The 23,901-nt window shown below is 40.8% G+C and overlaps 1 protein-coding gene across 3 annotated transcripts in view; it reads right to left on the reverse strand.

Annotated features, from left to right (window-relative positions):
• Nucleotides 1-439: 439 nt before the first annotated feature.
• Reph (Regulator of eph expression) overlaps nt 440-23,901 on the reverse strand; it is a 456,933-nt gene continuing 433,471 nt past the window's right edge. For all 3 annotated transcript variants that reach the window (XM_067153458.2, XM_067153459.2, XM_067153460.2), the window contains one exon: nt 440-1,423. In XM_067153458.2, coding sequence (XP_067009559.1) covers nt 1,340-1,423 — 84 coding nt within the window. In that variant the 3' untranslated portion in view covers nt 440-1,339. The remainder of the gene's footprint in view (nt 1,424-23,901) is intronic.

Here is a 23,901-nt window from a genome sequence, read left to right on the forward strand (position 1 = left end):
TTTCATATTCTAATTTTAAACTTCGAGAGGGTATGGTTGGAATATGACTATAATAATGCATTCAGTGTTGAACTCTGTCAAGATACAAATGCACCAAAAATTAGAATTAGTGATAGTAAAAGCTTACAAGGATTCATATGAATGAAAAGGGGGACCATCCAATAAACTAGATATGAACCCATTAGTTTCTTACACAGCTTACCTTCTAATAACATTTAATACTATATCTAGGTAAGAATGATCCAATAGACATTTTATCAGTAAAAATGCCGCGGGATTCTTCTCAGGACTAAAAAAAAAAAAAGGATAGCATGATACAACTGCTCAAGTATCCGTTAATGTTTAAATCATCACTTAAGAAAATTCATCACTAAATACAGTGTATACCCCGAGAGGGATGGGAAATAAATTACGGTTTTTAATACCGTACGTCAAAAAATTAGAAAAACAAACAAATAAATGGTTTAAAATTTCATTATCACTATGTAATGCAGCTAAAACTGCTTTGTACAAAGGAAGAGATCTTCTGGAATTAAAAATGCAATATACACACAAAGTAGATGGAAAAGTTATTCCAACATATATACATCACAAGAAACATCCAAGTGAAAAATCACCGCCTGCTAAACTGTGAGTTCCTGAGCTCTAAATCCAGACATTCATTCAATACGACTTGAATCGGACAATCTCGAAGGCGCACCATCATCTACACATGATAGCCTGAGGCGTATCATTCAACGTTACTTCGTTAAATCTCTCTCTCTTCAGTACAAACAAGTTCCCACACACAACTATCCGACTTCTTTCTTCGAGTAAGAAAAGAACGAGGAACAATGAAAAAGAACAGGAATACGATGATGTAAGAAAATCAATATTTTTAAACGTCTTATTTCTTGACAAGAATTCTCAATGTAATGTCCATATTATTCTTGATTTTCAAACTTTTTTATCTGTTCACGTTGATTTCTTTAATAGCGCCTCAATGAATTAAGAATATAATAGACTAAAGCTGAAAAAAACATGAATTTCTTATAATAGATATAAATGTAATCATAATCTCCATTTTTAAAATGGTAATAAAATATCGCAACTCAACTTTTCATAATATGGCCTACTTTCTTTGTAACAATAATTAATCATTTTGTATTTATTTACTTAAAAAATGAACTTAAAAGAAAAGTTGATAAAGACTGTCTTCTCTTTCTCTCTCTCTTTCTCTCCGACTTTCTCTCTTTATATAAAAGCACAAGTTTGCACCACATCACACTTGCACACGCACTGCTCGAGCTTGCCCTCAAATGTCCCTGGCACGGCTGCTTCTTGTACCGGCTCAGCAACCTCACCAGCAGAATACGGACAGCTCGCCTCCATGGCCGCCATGATCGCCACTGTGTCGCCAGGCCGTGACCGCACGGGCCTTCAGCTGAAACAGACAGAAAACAAGCCTTTAGATAAAGCTCATCAAAACTGAGTTACGACCCGAATTTTCCTGGTCTTTTTATAAAATTATATCCATATTATGAAATTAAAAATAGAAAAGTGTGAAAGAAAATACAGAAATGATCTATTTTGAAAACATTTGGGTGAAATATCGGTATCAAAACTAGAACTAAACACCAAAACTTAAAAAAAGGCCCCAAAGCTTATTATCATGTTTAAAACTATAGCACATCAAAACAAATAAGAACACCCAGATGAAATACAATACAAGAAGTTGACAAATGTTATTACCTAGACGGGTTAATTAGACTGAAAAAAATGATGTATGGAAATTAGAAGAAGAGTTGCCGTTTAAAGTAACAAGTGTTTTCACAGAGAGAAATGTCTTGGTAAATAACTCCCTCAGTACGGTTAGCAACGAGGCCAACGAGGGAGACAGGCCGCAGCCCGTTAAAGTGACGTGACAAGTCCAGTCCCAGCAATGGTAGAGTGAAGCCGGCTATTACATGTGTTCTTGCGGTGTTATTGCTAGTTTATTGTGGATTATGGAAGGAAATAACGGAGATTTTGTGTTTATGTGAATATGTTGGTGTTGTGCAACAGTTCCTTACATTCATAGTGTTGTGTGCGGAAGTGTAAGTAAGTATTAATTTACAAAAATGTGTATATAACCTCTACGTTGTTCACATCATTCAGCAATGTTGGGCTGCAGTACACGAGTTGGATAAATTACAACACCAGTGCTGACGATTTAGAGGTAATGCATTCATATCCTATTTAATTACAGATATATGAAAATGAAAATTTAAGTATTAAATATGATGCTGAAACCAGATTGTAAATATCTTACAATAGGCCTACCTTTGATCCCGGATTCAATAAGATATTCCTTACATGAATGTTGTTGTAAATATAGGCTTAATTGTGCATTAGCCAGTTTCATTAGCAACATTTGATTTATCTAAGTGTGCATATCTTTACTGCAGTAAGATTTTCAGTTTTTGTCATCATTTAATTTCGATCTGAATAGGGTGGTTGGTTCCAAGATAACTTCCAGGAAGGTAGCAAAATTTAAGTATTAGATATGATGCTGAAGCAAGGTGGAACAAATTCAAGACTTGTAAATAGCTTAAAATAACTTTCAGGAAGGTAGCAAAATTTAAGTATTATACATCATGCTGAAGCCAGGTATGGAGTGGAACAAATAAAAGATTTGTAAATAGCTTACAATAGGCCTACCTTTCACCTTGGATTCAATAAGATATTCCTCACATGAATGTTATTGTAAATCTAGGCTTAATTGTACATTAACCACTTTCATTAGCAACATTTGACTTATCTGAGTGTACATCTCTTTACTGCAGTAAGATTTTTAGATTTTGTTAACCAAGGCTAGTAAGATACACTGTATTTTACTTAATTTCTAAATTAATAGGGTGGTTCCAAGGTAACTACCACGAAGGTAGCAAAATTTACGTATTAGATATGATGCTGAAGCCAGGTATGGAGTGGAACAAATGTAAGGCTTGTAAATAGCTAAGAAGCTAAGAGTATGCCTACGTTTCACCCTGGATTCAATAAGATATTTCGTACATGAATGTTATTGCGAATATAGGATTACTTGTACATTAACCATTAACATTATTGAGTGTGCATATCTGTACCTGAGTAAGATTTTTAGTGTTTGTTCAACCAAGGATAGTAAGAGACAATATGTTTCATTTGATCTGTAGTTCAGTAGTGTTATTTTAGTAGGTTGAAATACGCCGAAATGTATTTTATTTACCACGCTACGATAGTCTCTCACCTGAACCTGGGGATTCATTCTCTACAGCAAGACCGGCCAAGTCACGTGACATTCAGTGTATGACGTGCGCGCCGCGGCCTGTCTTTCTCGTCGGCCTCGGTTAGCAAGCAGTTTGTAAATATATTTAAGTGGAATGTAATGTTACACGCATAGGAAAGCTGGATTATCTCGACCAAAGTACGTCTAGAGGCAATGAAAACTGATTGTGGAGGAGACAAAGAAACTAGCTGCACAGAAAGTAAAACCGACGAAGAATTTTTAAAGTAAAGGAACAAAGAAAGAAGCCCCACAGCTAATAGTCAGGAAGGAAAACGAAACGTGTTGGCCGCGTGTTCACACACAATAGCTTCGTAACCGACATGTCTGAAAGCAAAATTCTGAGAGAGAGAAGAAAATTAAGCATGTAAAAACAGTGCTTGAAGATGTACTGGCGGGAGGAGGGGGGAAGGGAGGGGAGGGTGTCGGCAAGAGATGTCAAGACTATCAAAAAATGAAGAAGGCAACAAAACACAAATTATGATGTATGTTCAGTCTTCAGCCCTAAGGCTGGTCGAATTCTCAACAGCTCCGCCATCAGCTGTCATAGATGGTCTAGGCATCACTGAAGAGGCGTACTAGGGAAATGAGGAGTGAGTTAGTTTCCCATTGCTTTCCTCATGATTACTATGAATAACGCACATTTTATCATTAAGTCATATTTGACAAAACACAGTATAAAAACATATTTTTTCGGTCATGCTGTACTATTTTTAGTCATTCCTGCCGATATTACCCAAGTGATTGTGTTTTTCTTTTGGTTATCTTCAATTTCCTGTCCTTAGAAATATTTCGTGGCTCCAAGATAAACGTGCTTCGTGAGCAGTAACTTGTCAAAATAGAAAGGACAAAAACAAAGTTCTGAATGTGATCGGTTTGCTGTTGGTCTCGTAAGTAAATTTTGGTCAATATTTGATATTTCCGAGTTATCACCACAAAAAGAAATCCAAGGGTGTCAGATCGGGTGGTCTTGGCGACCAAGCTATCGTTCCATCACATCCAATCCACGTCACGGCGTGATAGAAGTAAGACGGAACCTCGTAATGGAAATGTGGAGGTGCATCATCCAGCGGAAAATTTAACGCTCTGTTCATATCTTCCTGCAATCATTGTGGCATTAGAGAGTTTTGCAACATATCTAAATAATTCGTTCTATTTACAGTTTTCTCGATAAAAAAAAGAATAGACCATACACTTCGGTAGAATTTATTGCACAAAAGACATGTAACTTTGCCGAACCACATACATGTTTGACAGTTTGCCCGCTAAGATCACCCGATCTGACGCCCTTGGATTTGTGTGTGGGGCTACGTTAAAGACGAAGTATCTTCCACCTCTTCCTGCAAGTCTCAATGAACTGAGAATTCGGATAAGAGAAGTAGTAGCAAATATTTGCCGTGATAGATGGGATTCGTAGAATTTGGGATGAAATCAATTACAGACTAGATATGTACCGTGTAGCAAAACGAAGCCATATTGAAAGTTGGTAATACTTCTTGTTCACGAAACTTTGAAGTTATACTGAATGTTTTGCTGCATTATTGAAGTAAATCCGATTTATACTGCCTTCACAATTCAAGTTCTGTATAATTAATTTAGGGAGATCGTGTGTATTCAATCAAAACAGTAAATATATACAGTACGTTGTTCATATTATATTAAATTCATATCCGATGTATAAATACCAATAAAAATTTGTAAGTTTCTTCAGCTTATTCAAAGTATTTGTGGGGGTCATTCAATTTTGGGCTTTGGTGGACTGTTTAAGGCCGAACGTCCTACCGTCCTTCCTGAGAGGACGAGGTTTTTCTCAGGTGAAAATTCCAACCCGGGAAAGACCGCGAATCGAACCTCGGGTTTTCAAGATAGAGAACCCGCAGAGAAGCCACTCCGCCAAGCAGGTTCCAATAATAATAATAATAATAATAATAATAATAATAATAATAATAATAATAATAATATGGCCTCATCTACTACGTATAGGATGTCTGTCAGCCAAATTTGAGATATTTTACACGCACACATTGTAAGGCATGAAGTTTCAAATGAATTTTTCTCCGTCGGTCAGCGATTACCTCTGCCGGGTATTTGAAGCGGCGATCTTCGGATTCGGAGCTCGACACTACCACTAATCCACACAGGAAGCTTATGCAGGACGTGAAAGTATTACAGAAAAAACGTTTTCTTGGTTCCTCTAACACACTCCTATTGGTACAATCACACCACACCAACTGTCACAGGAATTTTGCCTGTTACTGTAGTTTCATGCAACGTTATCAAATATGTACATATATATTTAGTTATTTTTATTGAAATAAGGCATTGTATATGGACTTAAAATTACAAAATCTATAATTTCCATTCAATATTGAAGTTCTATGAAACTAAAAGTAGGCCTACATGAAACAACGTTGTACTTCTCATTTTAATATGAACTAACACCACACGGTCTTTTATTCTCCGTTATCAAAGCAATGGATTACAAAATGTTATGTTAAGCGTTGGAAAATTAATCTGCGTTCAACAGGAGAGGTATTGGGGGCATATTTGAACTTCGCAATGTCTGCTGGGGTTAAGCGCACACAGCATTGCAGCAATCTTTCAGATTTCCATATATACAGGGTTCTTTGGAAGTACAGTGTACATCTTCATTTCTGCTATACCTGCAGCAATACCTCTACCACGACTCAGTTGCCTTACAGTATTATTCACATTTTTGAAAAGTTCAGAAAATGATAGATGCGCGTTCTGTAGCCTTTTGAGTGCTTTTGTGATGCATGAAAAATTATACTGAAGATAACCAAGTCATTCATCACACTTGTGACAGAGACTAACATAATTCGGTCTCAGCAAATTGTGATTTGAGCCGGAGAAACACATAGGGTCACGAATGACCTAACTTACTTGTTAATTCATTTTCTAATTGGGTGTATGTATACCGGATGTATGTGTGATAAGTAGATTAATGAGTGGCTTAATGGTGAAGACGTAGACGATCCTAGAGATCGTGAAAGAGTTTTTAGTGAACATGATACTGAGAGTGAACAAGAAATAAGGAGGAAGATTCTGATGAGATCATCGTTACTTCCAGGCCCCAGTAATTTTCGCCAGAGAGAAGATCTTCCAGAACAACTAACTACTCCTGTATGCCCCGAACAGGCCGAAAAACAGGATTCTGGATCAGAGTTATGTCCTGTGACAAAAGTTATTAGATCAGCCGAAGAGAAAGATGTTTACGATAAAAATAGTTTCGTATGGAGCACCCTGCCTCCCTGCAGCTCAAAAATAAGACAGCATAATATAAACAAGGTAAAGTTGTCTCAGCTCCGAGGGGAAGCAAACAGTTCTGTCTAATGAACCTGTAGATTTTTGGCAATTTCTTTTTGCTGAGGACATGCTGAATATGATTTTCACCCACACAAATGCCAAAATAACAGAACAGTGTTCGAACTATGGTGGTACAGCTTCGTTTGTCAAGCATACCGACCTTCTTGATATAAAAGCTTTGTTGGGTTTGCTGTATCTATCTGGAATTTTTACGTCAGGCCATAAAGATGTGAAAGTGCTACGGCACAGGAAGCGACATATTTAGAGACTCAATATCTCTAGAGCGCTTTATTTTTCTTCTAACTGTTCTACGGTTTGACGGTTTGAGTTTCACCGAACTGGATGACCGCAGTTTTATTGAAAGACCTATTGCATTGTCGATGTGTCGTGTAAATAATGTTTTTTACGTCTGAATTATAGAGTAGGTATATTTTTTCACAAAGTGGTCTCGCGGCTTTGTGTGAGGACAACTTTAAAGTGCTGCAACTTCACGATAAAAAATCCGAAAATTAAGGGAAAGTGTTCAGTCTTCCATAATATGAAAGAAATATTAGGACCCACATTCCAACAGTCTTAGAGGAATAATTCTGCAGTACCATTTTCTCTATTTGTTTATGGGATTTACACAGTGAAATATTTCGGGTCATACTAGACCCGAGGATAGTGTTAATGTCAAGAAATCCATGATAATAGCTAAGGGTTAATAGAGTCGCATAAAGAAATTAAGGGAATGTCGGAATTACTACGAAATAATCGGGAAACCACTGGCACACTGTCGTTTGCTGAGTTGCACACAAGTTAAAATGTTATTGCTAATTTGTTTCTCGATTATTGACAGGACTCTTCATTCAATAGAATTGAATATGTTTAGTCGAAATATGGACTATGACTAAGAATATGGACCATGTGTGCTAAACTTCAAAATATGGAAAATAAACACAGCATTTTTCAACTCCGCGCGTCATGATTCGTAAAGATAATACAACATAATAATAATAATAATAATAATAATAATAATAATAATAATAATAATAATAATAATAATAATAATAATAATGGCATTTTACGGTTTTCGGAGACTCCCAGTTGCCGGAATTTAGTCTCGCAGAGTTCTTTTACGTGCCAGTAAATATACCGACACGGGGCTGACGTATCTGAGCACCTTCAAATGCCACCGGACTGAGCCAGGATCGAATCTGCCAAGTGGAGTTCAGAACGTCAGCGCCTCAACCGTCTGAGCCACTCAGCGCGACAATTTTTTAAAAAATAGATATGTATTTACATAGAAAACCGTTCCACTGATTATCGCCAATAGTTATTCGGTACCAGTTGAAGTTCTGACGACTTGTTCATGTCATGTTAATTGTAGATCAATCTTTGTTTAAGCCATGTACTGTATATAACGAAGCTTATCATTAGGGAGCATGTATGTATAAAATGTTTATTAGTATTTTCTCAAACTTAATATACTAATATTGTGTGAATACTGTATGATGTTATAATAATGCACATCGCCGTCATTTCTATTCTTGTTGTATTTATATATTGTTTAGTGGTTGTAAGACGTTTTATTTGTGGTCTATTTTTTTAACTGTGGTGCACATTTAATGTTTTATTTTTAGTTTACATGGAAGAGAGGGCCTAATGGTCTTAATCTTGCCAGATGAAATACACGTATTCTGTTCTACTTCGTGTTTTAAGCCATAATCTTATCCTTAGTAAAATGTCAATGATGGTGGGTATTAATAGGTATTATATCACAATGCAAACAGACAGTGCCAACATAGTTTGCCACACAAACAAACGGCTGTTTAAATCAATGCGGAGGTGTCAACTGTTGGCAGTACCTGTGGCTACTACACATTTATACTAATTACAGACTACCATCCAACACAGGCAGTGGCAGACAAGACGACGACTGCCGGTCTACCTGACTCGGCGGTCGCCAGCACTTCTGGGAACCGTACGTAGCGCGTGCAGCTGTTCATGTGGCCCGCAGCCATATCCCCGGACCTCGGTATCACCGAGGTATTTCCAACCGAAACCCAAAAGAGAAGCAACACCTTACTGAATGTGTGTTGTCCCTTTAAACTGGAATATGTTATGGACCTGTTTCTATTATGATTAACACCTGTTGTGTAACTGTAGCAGCAATGACATATAATGGAGGTGAATGACAGCAAAAGAGAGAACTCACACCTCAACAGTCACCCAGTGTAATATTGTCAATACGTTTTAGGAGCTCAGGAAATTGTAAAGGACTACATTTTCTTTTCTTCTAGCTCGGTGATATTAAGGTCTCTTATTTCCTAAGTCTTTGAGTGTTCGTTCTTTTACGTTTAGTCTTCATTATCTTCCAGATACACAAACTAACATCGCCCGCTAGTTCGTTACCATGGACTGAACAATATTTCCACGTGAGCGACGCTCGCCCTTGATGTAGATGGCGACTATCTCAGTTACTGTAGCTCTTTCGGTATAAATGCATCAACCGAGCGAGCTGGCCGCGCGGTTCGGGTCGCGTGACGTCGCACTAACAGTGAAAATTTTCGGCGACGCAAAGATGGGAAAACGCTAGGATTAGGAAGGAAGGAAGGAAGGAAGGAAGGAAGGAAGGAAGGAAGGAAGGAAGGAAGGAAGGGGTTGTGGCCTCAAGGTACAGACAGCATTTGCCTGGTATAAAAATAGGAAATGACAGAAAATCAATTTCAGGACTGCCGACGGTGGGATTCGACCGCACCATCTCCCGAATATAAGCTCACAGTTACGCAACCCTAACTGCACGGCCAACTCATTCGCACTCAATTTTTTTCACTTTGCTTTACTTGCACCGACACAGATAGGTCTTATGGCGACGACGCGACAGGAATGGGCTAGGAGTGGAAAGGAAGCGGCCGTGGCTTTAATTAAGGTATAGGCCCAGTATTTGCCCGTGTGAAAACTGGAAACCACAGAAAACCATCTTCAGGGCTGCCGACATTGGAGTTCGAACCCACCATCTCCCGAATGCAAGCTAACAGCTGCGTGATCCTAACCGCAAGGCCAATTCGCTCGGTACTAAAATATCTCTGGTTAACATTCTATGATTACCCAACAAAATTAACTAAAACTCTTGAGATCCGTTTCCCTGCCCTGCTAGAAATTGGCACGCAGGCGTACAGTCAAAATGCTTGCACACAGAAACCGAGGTAATACGATTATTACCTGTAGACATGATATGAGCTGTTCTTCCTCGTCAACAGTCGAGATTGTCTTCTGAAGACGCGGAGCAAAGTTTACGGCGAAACATAGATTTTCACCTCGTTTTCTTGACACGGCATGTCTACAAGTACGGGCCGTGAAAGCGTCAATGTTAACGACTATTACCTGTTTATTAATATGTAACACGGTCCGGTAACTGCAGTTATCGTTTAACTGTTTTCTTAAAAACTCATTGCGATTTGAGCACGCAGCGTAGTGCAGGGGTGCCACTTTACTTAACTACGAAAGTGAAATGTCACTTCTTTCAGCTGATAATACCAACAGTGCGCGCCATTTTGAACTGCAGCAACTAAAGGGAGAGATTTATATTTTCGGGCCTGTAAGGATGTTTACGATGGTTTCCAAGCCCACGTACAAGGAACCGGCGGCTGTTCACAGATGTTGCACTGCTGAAAAGGCTTTCTCTAACCAACACATAATGCCAATACGAAACTTTAGCAGAAGTATGTAGGCTCCAACAATATTCTGTATTAGCCAAATCTGGAGCTTCACCAGTCTGACGGCGAGCAGCCGCCACTTGGAGGAATCCTGGTCATTCCAGAAATCTAAGATATGGGCTACGAAAGAATAAGACTCAAAGAAAAACTGCCGTTTGGGAGCATAAAGCTATTTGAAGAAACAGAAAAATCTGAAGAGAAAAATAACAGAAAAACGCCTAGCACAAGAGGCAGGAATTTCAAACAGTTCACAATCAAGATTTTCGAGTTTACGTCCCAAAAACTGTGTGTACACCGAAGTACCCTAATTTTGCCTCCATACATTTTCTTTACGTTCCAGTGTGGGTGTAAGCACCTGAGCTGGGACTGAACCCGCCAACTTGGGCTCAGAAGGCCACTTAGCCCCGCCCATGTAATTCCACTGGTGGCATATATTTGTATAATAATAATAATAATAATAATAATAATAATAATAATAATAATAATAATATTTTGACGTATGAATGGCGTACACATGTGGCTCATAGGGTCGGTTGGTGCAAACATTTCAGTGGGTTCTGCAGACTGATATGTAATAGAAACTTCTGGCTGGGTGAGGAAAGTAAAGGTCACCACACACAGAAAGCTAAGCTAAGCTAAGTAATGCCAAGCTGTACGAAATGAAATGGCTTATGGCTTTTAGTGCCGGGAGTGTCCGAGGACAAGTTTGGCTGGCCTGGTAAAGGTCTTTTGATTTGACTCCCGGAGGCGACCTGCGCGTCATGATGGGGATGAAATGATGAAGACGACACACACATCCAGCCCCCGTGCCAGCGAAATCAACCAATGATGGTTGAAATTCCCGACCATACCGGGAATCGAACCCGGGACCCCTGTGACAAAAGGCCAGCACGCTAACCATAACCATCGAGCCTGACATGCCAAGCTGTGTTGTGCTATGTCACGAATAAAAAGCTAAGCTAAACTAAACTATGCTAGGCAGCCGTTTAAAGATGGTGGATTAACTGAATGTGTTTTCATTGGCCTCTGTCGAGGAAGATGAAGGCAGAGAAAGAAACAAACAGGAGAAGATTTTAGACACGTGAAATTGGGAGAATAATTCATGGTGAATCCCATCATTTGGTTCAATATAACAGCTGGTGTATTCAGGTAATTCACGAAAGCCACGCGCATGAAACAACTGTGGAAATTATGAAAAATTAAACATTATTTTCATCCACAACAGGAACAATTTCGTGAACTTCCCTCTGTTACTGAGGATGATATGGAGAAAAAAATGAATACGAGTACCCAAGTTATAAATGTAGAGTAAAAATGTATGTAAAAGCAATTAATGATGCGTAAAATACATTTCCAGAGTTTCATTTATTTCTTGCCAACAGTTGTATTTCCTGGTTATCTTTAAAAATTTGACAGACAAGTGTATTTTTGTACCTCTTTTAATGAGCCTTTCTTTCGTCTGCCTTCCATGATAATTAACAAACACAAAAACAATTCAGCAATATAATGGCTACTGTATTCAGGTAATTCACGTAAGTGACATGCATGAAACAACTGTTTGCTAGATGCCGGCTATGAAAATCGCCGCCTTGGTTATCGTGGCATGGCTTGGCGTAGCAGTCTGTGTGTGCCATTTCATGTAACATCATGCGAGCGAGTTTTTTCGTTGGGTTGCGTAGCTTAACTTTCTGTGTGTGGTGGCCTAGCTCACTCCTTTCCTGAGTACGCCTCTTCAGTGACACTAGGCGATTTTAAATGGTTGACGGCGGAGATGTTGAGGATCAAACCATCTTTCGGGCTGATCACTCAATCAACCAACTAACCAACCAACCAACCAACCAACCATACCTACATAACATTGAAGCTGCACAACGCTACGTGACAAGCAGCACGCTGCTCGGTGCAACTTGGAAATACGGTATTGTTTGTGATCTAGCCATCTGTCGAGCACACAGTGCAGCTGTATGTACGCTGCAGCAGGTAATGTCCAAACATAAAGCAGAATTAAATAGAGCGTACAGACGGTACACAATGGGTGTGAGGTAGTAAACACTGATAAGAGTCCGCTTCGTATTTATAAACTTCCCAAGCAATGTTGCATAAAAGAAAGTACGTAAGGGAGATCATAAACATAATCGACTGTGATATTGCAACATAGTGGGGGGAACGCTAGTCTTGCTGGAGGTACTGGCTCCGAGCGAGATCTACATGTACGGTCGTATATGCGAAGCCTCATGATGCCATATAACATCAGAATGATCTCTAATCCTGTAAGTGTATTCAGCATGCCGAGATGTCACGTGGCAAGGAAAATTACCTTTTGCCTTTCAGCGATTGGTTGATAGCACTGGAGCAGCTCAAGTGAACAACTGCATTACCTAGATGGAAGAGTAGTATACTCTCGTTTCAAATAAACTTAAATAAACTTAAACTGGATAGAACACCGTCTTTATTAACTACTTAAAATAACTGACTCTCTTGACTATTATTTCACAATAAGGTTTTATTTGTAGTAAATGTAGGAGCATTCTATTGTAAATAACACTCCATGTTCACAGTAAAATGTGTTTTTAAACAGGGGCCAGTTTTTTTATATTTTCTCATGAAAAGTGGTAATGATAGGGGTTGTGTGTATGGACAAAAACGCGAGAGTAATTGTCAACGTTCACAACGTAATAATAAAAATTAAAAACACAGTTATACAGCCTACATGGGCCTCGGCTTGCCAAGCGACCGCTGCTCAGCCCGAAGGCCTGCAGAATAAGAGGTAACGTGTGAACAGCGCGACGAATTCTCTCTGCCATTATTCTTGGCTTTCTAACCCGGGGTCACTATCTCACCGTCATCAGATAGCTCTTCAATTGTAACCATAACAGCTCAGTGGACCTCTAGCCAGCCTTCAGACGCAGTTAATCTCTGACGTGGTCAGGAATCGAACCCTGGGCCTCCGTGCGAGAGGCACGCATACTAAAAATAGACCGCGGGGCTGGTTTTCTACTTGCTGATTACCATAACTTTTTGCTAGTATAACGTCGCACTAACACATGGACGGTTTTCGGCGAGGAAAGTGTGGCAAAGAGCTAGGAATAGGAATGTATCGGCCGTGGTCTTAATTACAGAACAGCCTCAGCATTTGCCTCGTGTGAACATGGGAAACAATGAAAGGAGGTTAATTTAAGGTCAAGTTTCCTGCGTACTTAAAGTTGATTCTACGAGAGGCCTTTAATATATAATGCAACATCTTTGAATATTCCCGTTTCGTCTCGTCGAGTTTCATTTTGCCGGGCTGAATGGCTCAGACGGTTGAGGCGCTGGCCTTCTGACCCCAACTTGGCAGGTTCGATCCCAGCTCAGTCCGGTAGTATTTGAAGGGGCTCAAATACGTCTGCCTCGTGTCGGTAGATTTACTGGCACGTAAAAGAAATTCTGTGGGACTAAATTCCGGTACCTCGGCGTCTCCGGAAACCGCGAAAGTAGTCAGCGGGACGTAAAACAAGAGCAGTCATCGAGTTCCTTTTGGGGAAAAACCGGGACAACACAGATATTCATAGGCGCTTGCAGAATGTTTACGGAGATCTGGCAGAGGACAAAAGCACGGTAAGGCTTCTCCATGACAACGCAAGACCTCGCACAAGTACGCGCACCCAACAGGCGCTCCCAAAACTTCAGCGGACTGCTCTTCCTCATCCACCCTACAGCCCGGATCTCACGCCTTCTGATTTCCATCTGTTAGGACTAATCAAGGATGCATTCCGCAGGAAGCACTACGTGGATGGTGGAAAAGTTATTGATGTAGCACGACCTTGGCTCCGATATCGAACAGTAGAGTGGTATTGTGTAGGTATACGGGGCCTCACATTACGGTGGCGTAAGGCCGTAGCATTGAACGGAGATTATGTTGAAAAACAGGATATTGTAGCAAAAGGATTGGGGAATAACATGGTGTATTTGAATCCTCAATAAAACCAACCTGCTTTTAGACAAAAAATAAAAAAGAGCGTAGCACTATATAATGAACTCACTTCGTATTGAAAAGAATGTAATGGGATATGCAGCATACAGGGGACCGGGCAAAGAGATGCATAGCAATAAGACTAGAACAATGTTACAGCAATTAAAAATCAGACGTTTAACTTCAGCACTTTAATACAACAGTTTAAGCGGATAATCCGGCATCCTACAAGCGTAGCTACCAGCATGCCTGCGGGAGCCACGAGAAGGTGGCATTCTTATGACAACGGAAGAAGAGGAAAAAATTCTTGGATATTCGTTACGAAGGAATAATTTAATCGTAGCGTTGACTATTGTCGTTCACAATCTGTAAATTCAGGAAGTTGAGGCGTTTACAGCTGGACTAATTTTATACCGGAAATATTGTTTCCTTCATAGTATTTAAACACCAAGAATAAACCATCTGAAGGAAGTAAGCTAAGCTCGGTATTTTAAAAACAAGCAAGTTTACAACTGAATGTGTCTGTTGATATAGTAATCATACCCACAGGACTTGCAACTTCATGTGGAATTCCAACCATAGGAACATGACCTCTATTTTATTTAACTTTAAATGCACTGGCCGAAATCCGAACCACGACCACCTTGATAAAGAAGCAATGACGAAATCACCCAGTTATCACGTCCTGGAAGCTTAACGTTGTTCCTTTTTTTTTTGCTAGGGGCTTTACGTCGCACCGACACAGACAGGTCTTATGGCGACGATGGGATAGGAAAGGCCTAGGAGTTGGAAGGAATCGGCCGTGGCCTTAATTAAGGTACAGCCCCAGCATTTGCCTGGTGTGAAAATGGGAAACCACGGAAAACCATCTTCAGGGCTGCCGATAGTGGGATTCGAACCTACTATCTCCCGGATGCAAGCTCACAGCCGCACGCCTCCACGCGCACGGCCAACTCGCCCGGTTACGTTGTTCCTTACCTAAATCTCAGAAGTGTATTAATAAAGTATTAATAAAGTGGAAACATTTCATTGCGAAGTCGCTTTTAACGACGTATTGAATAAACGGCGAAATCTAACGCTTAGTACGACATCTCTTATGACATACCGTATAAAACGACGTATTTTGATCACATTTTCGGATAGATGTATCGGCTATAACGTTCAGTGTTGATTTTTGTTACGAATTCGGGGATTGCTGACAACACTTGCATACTGTTTGGCGCTAATTTCTCAGCTCGCGTGTTCCTTAAGGGCAATCGCGAGAGAAAATCATGCGACCGACCACAGCCCAAGCATTTGCCTGGTGTGAAAGTGGGAAGGTGGTGATGATTATTGTTTTAAGAGGTCAAAAATAAATTTAAAATAAAATATGTATTCAACGAACGAATTCGGAAACGAAGTACAAAATAAAACAAAACATACTGATTTTTTTCTACTTGCTTTACGTCACACCGACAGATAGGTCTTATGGCGACGATGGGATAGGGAAAGCCTAGGAGTGGGAAGGAAGCAGCCGTGGCCTTAAGGTACAGCCCCAGCATTTGCCTGATGTGAAAATGGGAAACCATGGAAAACCATCTTCAGGGCTGCCAACGGTGGGATTCGAACCAACTATCTCCCGGATGCAAGCTCACAGCTGCGCGACACTAACCGCATGGCCAACTCGCCCGGGAATTATTGAATTAGGCCAAAACATTACTAACGAATCAAAAGGGAACGTGTGTTCCCTACCACGGAAAACCATCTGCAGGGCTGCCGACAGTGGGGTTCGAACCCACTATCTCCCGAATGCAAGCTGATAACTGCGTGACCCAAACCGCGCGGCCACTTGCTCGTTGAAGAAATGCTGAAAAATCGGAGTAGTTTTAAACAATTAGAAATTATATTTCTCAACACTGAATCCTGTTCTAACCTGCGGAAATCGTAGCTGAAGAAGAAATCTGATTAATTTGGTCCCTTAATACTGTATGTGGACACAGAAGCACAATTCTGAATAAACACCCGTCTTCCTTCTCTGTCTTCAAAGGCACGAGGAGTTATTTAGGGATACTTCGGACCCGTGCCACATCCCAGTAAAGACCTCGGGAAATGGGCAAAGAGAAGCTACCACGCAACGCGGGGAATTAACGTTCCAATGCAACAGCGCGTATAAAGAGGAACAAAGAACGCTTTTGCACTACAGTCTGCTGATTAAATTACCCGCACCAGGCTACAGAGATCACCAACCTACGAAATAATTGTAATGCAGTTTCTCAGTCTATGACCTCTTCTGTAGGGAAAAAAGAAAAATCCAGTAATTTTGGCAAACACTCAAGAGTAGCTTGTTTGCTAAAATGACGGCACAAACAGAATTATTAATTATAGTATTTTTTCTACTGTTAGGACGTGTTATTGCGCACAGAGTCCTAGTACATGCGATGCAGATGTTTGGTTAACCACAGAGATTACTATTATTAATTATATTTCTTCAACTTATCCCAGTTATTTCTTGGGTTGCTGGAGCCACCTAGGCTCAGTTTGGTTTTGATTGCGGGTTTACGGCCGGATGCCCTTCCCGACATCGTGATTTTAGAGAAGGCAACCTCAATCCAGGATCGTCAGGGATTCGAACCTCAGTCTTCCGGGTGGGAAGCCAGCAACTAAGCCAGTGAGCTAATCATTCCCCATCCCCCAGAGGAAATTCGATGGTAATAATAACTTTACTTTGATGGACACCCAGAAAGGATGAAATAATCAAAACTAAGCAGTATCTGGCTCCTTGCCTGAATGGTCAGCGTCGACGCCTTCGGTTCAGATGATCGCGGGTTCGATTCTCGGCCAGGTAGAGGCTTTTACGGTAGTTGTGCCTGGTAAATTCCTCTGTCTCGAAATTTGTGTTTGTCCACACTAACCAACCACGACAAACACGCAATAGAGAATGTATACCTCCTCATAGAACTGGCATCAGGAAGGGTATCCTGCCGTTAAACAGTCCGCACGTGCGACATAGTTCGCATCCGCGATCGCATCAGGGTGAAGGAAAGAAGAAGAATCAAGAGTGACCAGCATAATCCACAGACTCAACTTACGCAAGAAAATATCACTTTGGTATAAACAGGTCAGACAAGAACTTATCCCTGAAATACTATAGGCCTATATGGCAGAAAAATGATAAGAAAATTCACAAAAAGAGTTTAAGAAAGAATTGAGACGAAAGAGATCAGAAGAAAAAGAACAATGCAGTTAAAAATGAAAGAGATATGGACACGGAAAAAACTCCAAGAACGCACAGGCAGCCCCAGTAATCTCACGAAGCTGAATATAATTTTGGTTGACTTTTGCAGTCCAAGTTAACTCATCCGAAAACAAACAAACAAACAAACAAACAAACAAATAAATAAAACAAACAAACAAACAAACAAACAAACAAACAAATAAATAAATAAATAAATAAATAAATAAATAAATAAATAAATAAATATTTCCCGTTGCCTTCCTCACTGTAACAATACAGTATATTCAAAATAATTTACTACTTCAGTAATGCAGCACTGTTCAAATTATCTTGTTTCGCCGATTACGCAGTAAACAGAAGTAGTGCCATTGTAGTTTTCTTCATTTAATACTGTACTTTCCACTGTCTGCAAACGCCGGTCGAGTGTTAGCCATCTCAGTCCAAGTTTGCGGGTTCGATCCCGGCTCAGCCCGATGGTATTTAAAGTTGGAACTGGCCTATCGACTGACAAAGAACACTTATAACAAAAAATGCCTGTCAAGCAAACTGAAGCACTACAAGTCAGTCATACGACCAGAAGCTCTGTATGCCATAAACCGAAGAGGTCTGATGGAGAAACTGGAAGTCAGAGAGAGGAGAATTCTCAGAAAATCTTACATCCAGTAAAGGAAGATGATGAATTCCGTAGACGGCACAATTTATCATCAGAAAATGTTTGCTCTAAACGCGTAGACGAGACTTATGACCACGATGCCCTGCTTGTCGAAAGAAAACAGGCAAAAGCACGAACGAGACAATTGCACAATAATTTCAGCAGGATATTTTTATCTTCAGTGGTCAATAGTTATGAAATGCGACTCAAAGGATATTTAAGACTTGATAAGAAGCATCCAGAGATTTCCGACCTGTCAGAGCGACACACGTGGAACCGGCCTGTTTGTCCCACCCAAGCCAAGAGAAGAAAGAAATGTCTTGTGGCCACTCTCCAAAACAACTTTCTATTTCTGGGCTACGCCGAGCCTCTTGCTTTGCTATATACACTTTTATCACATCAAACTCAACTACTTCTGTTTAGTTACTCTTCTGCCTTATATTAATACGACTCGATGTGACAACATTCACTCCAGAGGCCTGTATGCTTGGGAAGATGGCGTTACGGTAAACACCCTGCTTATCACAGGCCGTTTGTAGTAAACCATAAGTGATGCGAGGCCTCATCTAACTGTAATAATGATAAATCCAGCGCGATAGTGCAACTTCTCCTCACGGCGGCCTTGTGTTGTGAGCTCTCTGATTACGCGCCCTCAGTACAATTCGGAGCGCCGTAGCGAGTGAACCTGTGTAGACACGTCGATTAAAAATATTCTAGCCTAGTTTTGTTCACTAACATACCAACATATGTTACCGACATTACAATGAACAGTTTTGTTAATAAGTGAATCAAAATGCAACAGCTGCTTTCTTTAATCAGCGATTTAACCGACTAAATATCAATTCCGTCCCTTATGCGGGACACTTATGAAGTAGCCTACTAATTGATGACGGTATGGCAACGGTTGCTCTGCGACACTTGGGAACAGGATTAATTTGCTTCATACACATTTCTGAATGTAAGTTCCGACCCAAAATTAGTATATAATTGAAAAGAAAATCCTCCGCCCAACACGACGGTATTATTGCAGTAGATTTAGAACAATCAGAGAAGAAGGTACATTGTCGAAGACATTATAAAATGATCAAACATACGCTTGGGCTATAAAAAGATATCCGTATTGCTAGACGATCAGTTAGGTAAGGTGGGAATAAATAACGTAACAGCCGTAATGATAAAATCAGCTAATCGATTTTCATTTCCTTATTGATGAGAATTTCCCATACGATGAAAAAATGAAATGCGTATGGTTTTAGTGCCGGGAATGTACGAGGACAAGTTCGGCTCCCCAGATGCAGGTCTTCAGATTTGACCCCCCTAGGTGATGATGAAATGATGACACAGTCTACACTCAGCCTCGTGCCAGCGAAGTAAACCAATCATGGTTAAAATTCCCGATCCTCCGGGAATCGAACCCGGGACCCCTGTGACCAAAGACCCCATGCTAACAATTTTTTTTGCTAGTGGCTTTACGTCGCACCGACACAGATAGGTCTTATGGCGACAATGCGATAGGAAAGGGCTAGAAGTCAGAAGGAATCGACCGTGGCCTTAAGGTACAGTCCCAGCATTTGCTTGGTGTGAAAATGGGAAACCACGGAAAACCATTTTCAAGGCTGCCGACGGTGGGATTCGAACCCACTATCTCCCGGATGCAAGCTCACGGCTGCGTGCCCCTAACCGCACAGCTAACTCGCCCGGTACTAACAATTTAGCCATGGAGCCGGACCCCATACGATGGCCGGGCGAAGTTTGTAGCAACCCCTAGCGAGACCGTCCCTCACTGCTCCCATCCGTATTTTTTAGAGATTCCGGTTTGCCGATTGATCTGCTCGATAAAACTGAACGAAACGTTCGGCGAATTTTAATAATAATTTGGTCTGTTATATCAGAGTACAGAAAGTCTGCCATATCATTTATGATAATGTTTGTTCTGTATATAAGTGAACATTAACAGATTCCTGGCACGGTAGAACTGAGGTCAAAGCACACATACAAACTTGACCTGTCCTTCAGTAATTCTAAATAAAGTAATATGAAATAACATTATTAACTGATTGGCAGCAGCAACAATAAAATTATAAAGTAGTTAATATCTACTTCATAAGTTAAAGGTCAAATCTTATCACCAACGCCGAAGTCAAACCTGGACTTCATCGGGGCTGTGATGATAACCCATGATGATGCACTCCTACACTATATATGCTACAGTTTAACCTTCAGGACTACAATCACACTTGATCCACTTAGGTATTTTTTTTTTGCTTGTTTAAAGGGGCCTAACATCGAGGTCATCGGCCCCTAATGGTACGAAATGAAATAACAAGAAGTTCAAATTCATCCACTGACCAAAATAAAATAAAAAATATAATGAAGAATGAATGGATGGACATGAACCCAACAAAAAACAAACAAACCAAAAAACAGTGGATCAGACTCAAAAAAAGATCGTAAATAATAGTATTACTGACCAAGGGACCACTTATAAAGCACAATGATCCATGATGTCTAAAGGGGTGTAAAATCCACGTCTAAGGCCCCACAGAATGGTACATGTCGCGAGTAAAGTAGAACCATGGTATTTGTCATGTTGGGATACTAATCGAAAGTAGCGAAGACTCACGGTGTTCCACACAAGATAGTACTACTCACAAGTACTGCACTTCGTACAGAGAACGCAGACCTATGGTGTTTCTCACACAATGGCGCCACTCATAGCCAACGCAAACCGATAAGGTTCCTCACCTAGGTGTACTAACCACAGGGACTCGCACTATCCCGTGGTGTTCCTCACATAGTGGGTATTAATCACAGGCAACGGAGACCCACGGTGCCGCTCATATGGCGGTACAACTCACAGGCTACGCCCAGACCCGCAGTGTTGCTCACATGGGTACGACGCACGGGTACTGGAAACCCCCAGGCCAGCCTCTTTACTGCTACTAATCACAAACCTATTTCGTACCTAATTTAGTGGTACTACTCGCAAATACAGGCAACCCATGGTGTTCCCCGCATGATGGTGCGAATCAAAAGTAGTTTCATGGTTCTAATTCAATCATCCCTTGGTCGCCCCTTTTAGTCGCCTCTCACGACAGGCAGGGCAAACCGTGGGTGTATTATTCGTCTGCATCCCCCACCCAAAGGGGGTAAAGAGAGAGAAAAAAGAAGCAAGAAGGGATCCGTCAAGGCAAGGGCCACGAAGGGCATGAAAATGAAAGACTCCCTAGGCCTTGAATGCTCTAATACCGTCGGGGTCGGAAAAGAACAAGAGTTGACCAAGGAATGTCGGATAGGATAGACGAAAATGAGGAGCCTGGCACAAGTGGAAGCAATGCCAAGACTCAGCTAAGGGCCCCGTGGTCGCCAATCCACACTCCAAGGTGAGAGCTCCTTGGACCCCTTTTAGTCGCCTCTTACGACAGGCAGGGGATACCACGGGTGTATTCTACATGTGTGTCCCCCACCCGCAGGGGGTAGTGTGTTTGGTCCGCGAGAGGTATTTTATTTCCCTCAAGTCCGCCGGAAAGCCGGTTAGGACCCCCCTATGCGCCGCCTGGAACGCGCCACGTGGGAGTATCACCTCCCCCCCTGCTAAGCCAGCGTAGTAGGTTCGAGGGATCCACTTAGGTAGTGAGGCGCCATATATGTCGAGGTTGGTCCGAATTCTGTTCAACTTACAACATATCCCACTGGGTAACGTCAAAGCTAGAGGCCTCCGCGATCTTCTTCTTCTTCTTCTTCTTCATGTACGTTGGCGGACATCTTGCTCCACAACACTTCGACGGTGCTACTTAGGAACAGCAACGAAGATTTTTGAACTAAGAAGTCTGCCTTCTCCCGCGTCCTCTTCTACCAGAGACTTTTCGTTCCAATGAAGAACAGAAGGAGGTGGTACTTCTCATTACATAGCATGTACTCAAAATAATTCTTCGCTGTTTATACAGTATCTATTACTTCATTTATCCCGCGTGGCACAGTTTCATTTGAGGCATGATATATCTCCGAAATTCGGGGCAGTCAATCTGCTTGTACACAGTAACAAAGGATGGAAAAAAAGGACAGCATCCCAGCATTCTTGTTCTGAGGTATGCTGTAGTCTTATATGCAAGCAACACAACATGTAGCTCAATTTTATGACTTGTAGGGTCTATAGCTTTCTCGATATGGATCTTATTTCCTTGGCAGGGTCCCAATTTTCATTTAGCACGCAACCCAGATACGAATTAGTTGGAACTTTTTGAAATGCTATCTGGCTTACCATTATTCTGGCTGTTACGTTAGCATCTTTGCCTGTTACAATTCTTGTTTTGCTGGCGTTGAACTTGATGCTGTACTCTTCACATATTACAACAATTGGGTCCATTTATCCCTGCAGGTGTTCAGTGTAGGGTAGCTGGTATGTAATGAATTTCTACAGTACCGGTCAAAAGTTTAGGACCACATAAAGAAATCACAAAATGTCATCTAGAACCTAAAATTGTGTCACTAGACCTCTAATTTTATTCTGAGCTCTCACATCTAATATGATACATGTCGCGTGATTTCATTGAGTTAGTCCAAACACTGTAGAAGTTATGAATTTTTAACTCTTGGAAGCTCACACCAAAAAATCAAAAATTTTGGTAATGTAATGTACTGAATACTCTAATTGGCTGCAAGTATCATCAACAAGATTTTTCTGTAGACTTAGGAATAGGTGGGGGCCATTTCAGTATATATAAATTCCGAAAATATCCGGCACCGGTTTTTTGCGTGTTTTTTTTTTTTTGAACCAGGGCAAAAATCGTTTATTTTTCTTTGCCTTTGTCATGTATGGCCCAAGGTCTCAGCACGAGCTCACGGCGTCAAACTTATCTGCCCTGATAGTTTCATTTACACTCTGCGGATGGCATCCAAGAACACATTTCTGATGCCGATAGTTCACACTGAGACCTATGACAAGAACAAGGAAAAATTGTCCGTTTTAGCGCTGGTTTGAAAAAAAAAAAATTAAACGCACGAAATGGGTGCCGCATTTTTTCGGAATTTTTATATTTATACTAAAATGACCCCTAACTATTGCTAAGTCTCTACAAGAATCTTGGTGGTGATACTTGAAACCAATTAGAGGACACAGTACATAATATTTCCAAAAATGTTGACTTTCTGATGTGACCTTCCAACAGTTAAAATTGTATAACTTATACAAAACTTGGCGTAAATCACTGAAATCAGGAGAAGTATATCATATTAGATGCAAGAGCTCAGGAAAAAAAAAAAAAAAATACAGAGGTCTAGTATCAAAATTGTAGGTCCTAGATGGAACTTCGTGATTTGTTTAATGTGGTCCTAAACTTTAGACCGGTACTGTACAGGGGCAAGCATATTCCATTCAAATGATCGCTGATAAATCACGTAATTTTTTGATATGTACACTGTGTGTTGCGGGGGGGGAGAAGGAAGAGGCTGCTTTGAACGAGAGCTATTGGACTGGAAGTTAGTAATACTGTCATGAACAGGTGGATGTTGGTTTTCATGTTTCTTATATGATACTCGAGAAATCTAACAATGCAGCAACACCGAGCTCGATAGATACAGTCGCTGAAGTGCGGCCAGTATCCAGTATTCGGGGGACCTCACTTTTACATGGAATCCAATGTGCTTTTTTAAAATCTCATGCGCCTTTTGGTAAATAAAAAAAAAAAGGAACAGTACAGGCCAATTACGAGCCGAATTGGTGGCACTGTGAGAGCAATGACAATTGCTATGCGAGATCACTATAGTGAAGAACTC

This window comes from Anabrus simplex, chromosome 9 (assembly GCF_040414725.1).
Source record: "Anabrus simplex isolate iqAnaSimp1 chromosome 9, ASM4041472v1, whole genome shotgun sequence".
Lineage (NCBI taxonomy): Eukaryota > Metazoa > Arthropoda > Insecta > Orthoptera > Tettigoniidae > Anabrus > Anabrus simplex.